Source organism: Alosa sapidissima, chromosome 20, assembly GCF_018492685.1.
Source record: "Alosa sapidissima isolate fAloSap1 chromosome 20, fAloSap1.pri, whole genome shotgun sequence".
NCBI classification, from domain to species: Eukaryota; Metazoa; Chordata; class Actinopteri; order Clupeiformes; family Clupeidae; genus Alosa; species Alosa sapidissima.
In genome coordinates, this window is record NC_055976.1 from 13,697,037 (window position 1) to 13,703,080 (window position 6,044).

The 6,044-nt window shown below is 41.3% G+C and overlaps 1 protein-coding gene across 1 annotated transcript; it reads left to right on the forward strand.

Annotated features, from left to right (window-relative positions):
• The first annotated feature begins 2,008 nt into the window (after positions 1-2,008).
• Positions 2,009-4,390, forward strand: LOC121694392 (POU domain, class 3, transcription factor 4). The gene has a single exon (XM_042074542.1). The coding sequence runs from the start codon at positions 2,037-2,039 to the stop codon at positions 3,120-3,122; it is 1,086 nt and encodes a 361-aa protein (XP_041930476.1). The 5' UTR covers positions 2,009-2,036; the 3' UTR covers positions 3,123-4,390.
• Positions 4,391-6,044: the final 1,654 nt, after the last annotated feature.

A 6,044-nucleotide genomic window follows, 5' to 3' on the forward strand; every position in this document is an offset into this window, starting at 1 on the left:
TTTTTAAACCAACCCTTTTGAATATCGAAAGAAAACAATCTTCACCAACTATAATCAAATTGTACACCTATATAGATAACATTTCAGTAGTTTCAATAAACCTAAAAAAATATTTGCAACAGCATATCTCTAATCTTTTAAATTGGTCTTTTCAGATACATGCGGCTCTTGGAATGAAAATCTACCCAGGGGACGAGACGTTGCTCTATCGTGTCATTCAGCTTGCGTCTTATGAAAATATAGTAACGAAAATAACATTTTTAGACTGGGCTACATGTCGCAACAACAGAATAGAAGTGTGTCTTCTTTCTTAATACATGCTCATGTACCTTCAACACTGAATTGGCAGCGACGCATTTAAGTATCCCATCATACACTCACACTGAAACTAAAATTATTTTTAAATCACATTCACATATAGGTTAGACTGTATCGAAATATCGTTTCTAACAAACGCTACTTTGACCAAACTCCACTGGCTACGTCCGTTAGCGTGAATTGAGAAAATGCAAAACAGGGTGGTAAAAAAACATGTCAGCGTGAACAATTAGAGACCACTACATTTCCTAAAATAAACACCACTGAAAATAACATATCCTACACAAGATTTGGATGGTCTATGTTCCCCCGCCACAAGAAAAGCAGAGCCAGTGCATTGAATTCCCACTGCCCGTCCTCCTTTCCCCTATTCATACTGTGTGTCACACATCAGGTTAATGCGTCCAAAAATGTGGAACAGGAGCTCACCTGTTCGTTCCTGTATCTTGTCTCTCCCTCTTTCTCTCTCTCCTTCTCTCCCTCTGTCCCTCTGATCAGCCTCCTCAGTGAAACTGCAGTCTTTAATGACTTTCTGGTGGCTGCTAGCCTTCTTTTATTTCTGCTAAATGTATGAAAATGTATGCAAATTTAAATCAAGCTTAACCTGGGAGCTCTTGCAATATATTTAATGGAATTTTCAAACCAATAAGGAGACTGTGATGCAGTCTTCTAATGGCAAATATAATTACGCAGCTAGGTAACCCTTGAAATATGCAGATAGAGCTTTTCTCTTTTTTTCTCAAAAGCCAGTGAAGACCTGTCGAGATTCTTAAAGACGCGCACGGAGGGTTGCACAGCGTGCACTTGGGCCACAAAGATTTTGTTTGTTGACGTTGTTGTTGTTGATGATGATGTTTACGACGGCTAGGGAGCCAGCTGAGTCTTCAGCAGAGATTGTGAGGGTAAAGAAAATGGGCTGTCACGTCAACTGTCATGGCACTACAATGTACAATGAAAAATATGGTGCACATACTGACATTCACAACAACTTTGCTCTGATCCTGTGGCACGTTAAGCATGGCTGGAATTCTCTCTGTTAAATGAAATAAAGATAAACAAAAAAGATAGCAAGGAATATGTTTAACAAGGTTTCAAATGGAGATTTAGTTTTTAAAAACATGAAAGTGTTGAATGTTCATCGTTGCTCTAGATATATGATACATTTAAAAGATTCTTAAAAACTGAAAAGAGTTCAATCTGAAAACTAGATCTACAATTGCTGTTATGCATAATAACTTTTTGAAGAGTTCAAAGATATACCTATTTAAAAACGGCATGCCACTGCAAAAGACCCTCCACGTACAGAATATAGGTGGGCAAATAATGATCAGACAAAACTATTTAAGGCTGCGACATCAGAAGTAATACCCATGCGTAAATAAGTAACAGACCGCCTTGGTTAATAAATAGGATCTATAAAGCACGGGCTGACTATTTCTCGGCTAACCCAAATGGAGCCTGCACTATGATTCACTTCCTGTTTTGTGTCAGTTTAACTCTTTCGACTCCTGCGTATTCAATTTTAATGGTGGGGATGTTACTTCCCCCGTCGCCATTGGCTATTCCAGGCAGCCCGTGCGTGCCGGGTTGATTTTGATTGGGCTTCGGGACTGTCAATCACTCACATGCTGCTGATTTGGCTCCAGAGTCTGGTAGATGTCAAAGGCTGAAGCTGTTCCCTTTGCCACATTATAACTTGTAGGGGATCTACGGTAAGCATGGCCACAGCTGCCTCGAATCCCTACAGCATTATCAACTCCAACTCCATGGTTCATGCAGACGCCTCGGTCATGCAACAAGGGAGTACTTTCAGGAATCACCAGAAACTTCTCCAAAGTGATTATCTACAGGGAGTCCAAAGCAATGGACACCCACTTGGACATCAGTGGGTGACCAGCGTGTCGGAGGGAAGCCCTTGGTCATCCTCGCTGGCGACCAATGCTCTGGAGCAGCAGGACGTGAAGCCGGGACGGGAAGATCTCCAACTCGGGGCGATCATTCATCACAGGTCGCCTCATGTCGCCCACCATTCGCCCCATACAAATCATCCAGGTGCATGGGGGACACCCGTGTCTCATAACTCATCCATAAACACCGGCGGACAACCTATCAACATCTACTCGCAAACGGGCTTCACGGTCAATGGCATGCTGGAGCATGGCGGGCTCACGCCACCACCAAACTCCGCGCAGAACCAGAGTTTGCACCCAGGACTGCGAGACACGCCGGACCACGGCGATATGGGGGGGCATCATTGCCACGACCACTCCGACGAGGAGACGCCGACATCGGACGAGCTGGAGCAGTTCGCTAAGCAGTTCAAACAAAGGCGGATCAAACTGGGCTTCACCCAGGCAGATGTGGGGCTTGCGCTGGGTACACTATATGGCAATGTTTTCTCGCAGACGACCATCTGCAGGTTTGAAGCCCTGCAGCTCAGTTTTAAGAATATGTGTAAACTAAAACCCTTGCTGAACAAGTGGCTGGAGGAGGCAGACTCGTCCACGGGCAGTCCAAGCAGCATTGACAAAATCGCCGCACAGGGCAGGAAACGAAAGAAACGGACCTCGATCGAGGTGAGCGTAAAAGGGGTACTGGAGACACATTTTCTAAAATGCCCCAAACCAGCGGCTCAGGAGATATCCTCTTTGGCTGACAGCCTACAGCTCGAGAAGGAGGTGGTTCGTGTGTGGTTTTGTAACAGAAGACAAAAAGAGAAGAGAATGACTCCACCGGGAGAGCAGCAATCTCACGAGGTTTATTCTCACGGCGTTACAGACAACTCCTCGTGCCGTGATCTCTGACCAAGGAAGACTTCATCGCAAAAATGGAGACCTATGGGCTTTTTTGAATGATGGGTTTGGTTTCTCATCGCAGACCATTTTTTTCTGGTTGTACTATAAATGAAAAAATGCAGAAGTCACTGAGACAGACAGAGCGAGAGCAAGAAGAAAAAGAGAGAAGAAAAAAAACAAGAACAGTTCCAACTGTTTCTGCTATTTCATCCCCTCGCGTATATCTTCAGTACTTTGGGCATTATCTCAAAATGTTTTATTTGAAATCACAAATGGAACAAGTTATTTACCAAAATGTTTTTGTATTACAGCAAGGATATGAATACAAAATTTGTGCCTATCTATAACCTCCCAGCGCCTTGGTTTTCAAATCACAATTATACATCAGGTTTATTCAGTAATAATTTCTGACAGAACACAATGTAAACCATTTTAGTTAACGGTTTATGTTTTTGTTGTTGAGTGCTGCTTAGCCTCTTGATTACGTAATGAGTAACAGATAGAGAAGCAAGCAGTCGAAGTATGATTTATTGATATGTTTAATTTTGGTTGACATTTTTTTTGCCGCGCCGATTGTATGAGAAATTATACGGCAATGCTTTATAGCAATACGCAGCCATCTTTAGCCACGCTCAGAGACCGTCGGGAGGAGCTATAGGTCACCTTCTAGTGGCTTTTTAAAGGCTTTCTTTTACAAGAAAATTGTATCATCCGTTTGTTATTGTCTTAGTCTTCAACCAGAATCTTGTCAATGTCGGTACTATGTTTTTATTTTATTTTACTGATGTAGGCCTACATTACAACAGGAGCAAAGCACTTCGAAACTTAGACCATCATCCTCTTTTCTTTTACGCGAAAATATATGTCAGAAACAAAGCAACGTACGGCCTAAAGTTATAATATTTTATGGTTCTACAGGTGAAACACGATTACTTTGATTTGTCATATCATCGACCACGTTACTGTGTGAAATATCGGGCACTAAAAATGGAACCGTTAGATAATTGCCAGTGACACGCGTTGCGATACACTATAGCCTATAATTATTTTACTGTACACCTTCAATATCTAAAGTTTTATAATCTTAAATACTCCTGTTATTGGTTTATTTCTTAAATATTTTTTTCGAATACTGTACAGTTTTGTATATTACAACCTTTTTGAAGTCATTAATTTAAACAAATACTGTTTAGTTATTCATGCACTTAGTGATGTACAAAGGATATTTTCATTAAAATTTGACGTTTTCGGCCGTTTTAATCCAAATTCAATGACAGGTCAAGCGATTATTTATTTTCAGTATAAAGCTTGTATTATGTTTTTTGAAACAAACTGTATATTGTATGTTGTAATAAAACAACTTGTTGTTACGAGTGTAGTGTTACTATAAGTTGTTTTGGTGACAAACAAGCTTGACAGAAATTGATGGTTACTGGAGGATAGTGACAGTTATTAGTGGGAATCCTTAAGGGCATTATTTTCTGTAAGTTTTGGTTTGGTCACAGTAATAACATTCTGATCAAAACACATTTGGCACAAATTTAAAATAGACGTTTGCTTCGATATTTCATTTTTCTCTTAGAATTTGTTAGTGAAAAGAAATATGAATGTTATGATCACAATATGAATAATGATTCCATATATTTTTCAAACTCTACAGTAGGCTTATAAAATCAATCATATGGGCCTTCTCGATATGAACTATGTAAACAACAACTTAAGCGCATGGGCATACAGAAAGAGGCCTTGACAATATCATTTTTTAAATGACAGCACTGTAACAACAGTAGGCCTACAGCGCCAGTGATTTTAAATGATGATTTTATTTTATGTTACAATTTCCGTGGATATGCTGCATAGGTCTTGTTTTTTTGGATAGGCTGAACGTTGTTCGCGGGTGCAGTAGCAGTCACATCTCACCACAGAGACGAGAACATGTTTTGCTTTTGATTGAATGTCTGCTTCCATTTATGCTTTTACGCTTTCAATTATTTTACATTGGTCTCAGATCTGAATAGCCAAGCAGTCTACAGTCCACGGATGTGTTTGCCTGGAGTAGGCTATTGTGATCGCCTGGGCTGGCTTGACACCGCGTGGTAGGCCTATTACATCACGCCAAAAACAACCCGAACAATGACCGAATCTAAACATGCACAGAGGGCCTCGGACACCCGCTGCTCGCTTATAGTAAACAAGGAAAACAATCTAACATTTTAGTGCGCATGTAGTCGCTTACACACAAGCACGCACATATTCACACCCACACAATCAAGACGCCAGCATGGCAAAATAACAACAGTATCCACGGCTGAGGATGCACAGCACAGAAAGGCTGCGTGATATTTCAAAATAAATCCCATGCAAAAGGCCATAGGCCAAGATAAAAGGAGGGAGGGAGCGCGAGGGAGTGAGGGAGAGAGAGCAAGAGAGAGGGAGAGGTGTCTGGGCCTTGCCTTGAAACGAGAGGCCTGACTGGAATACTAATGCCGCCTAATATATGCATTTCCCCAGTCTGCAACTTCCAGTGACCATGGGGATTTGCTTAGAGAGAGTGAGTGCAAAGGAGAGAGGAACTGCATGAACATTGTAGTATATGCGCAGAAACTGGAAGTCGCCTCTGATATGAAACATGTCGATAAGGACAATTAATAAATACATATGGGCAAAGCAAAAAAGCAACACCAATGGCCTACACCTGCCAAACGCAGCAGTATCTTTAAACAGGAGAAGTGATGGTCGAGAGGACAAACAAAAAAAGGCGGAAACCCCCTCGAGTGCTTCTCTGCTTCTTCCTTATCGGGTTCTAATGAGAACAAAAATATTCAGCTTAACATATTTAATGCAAAATAGTGAAAAATACATATCGCTCCAACACATAAAACCAACTCTAACATGAAGGTGCACCAGATAACGAGCACATCAGGCTCACCT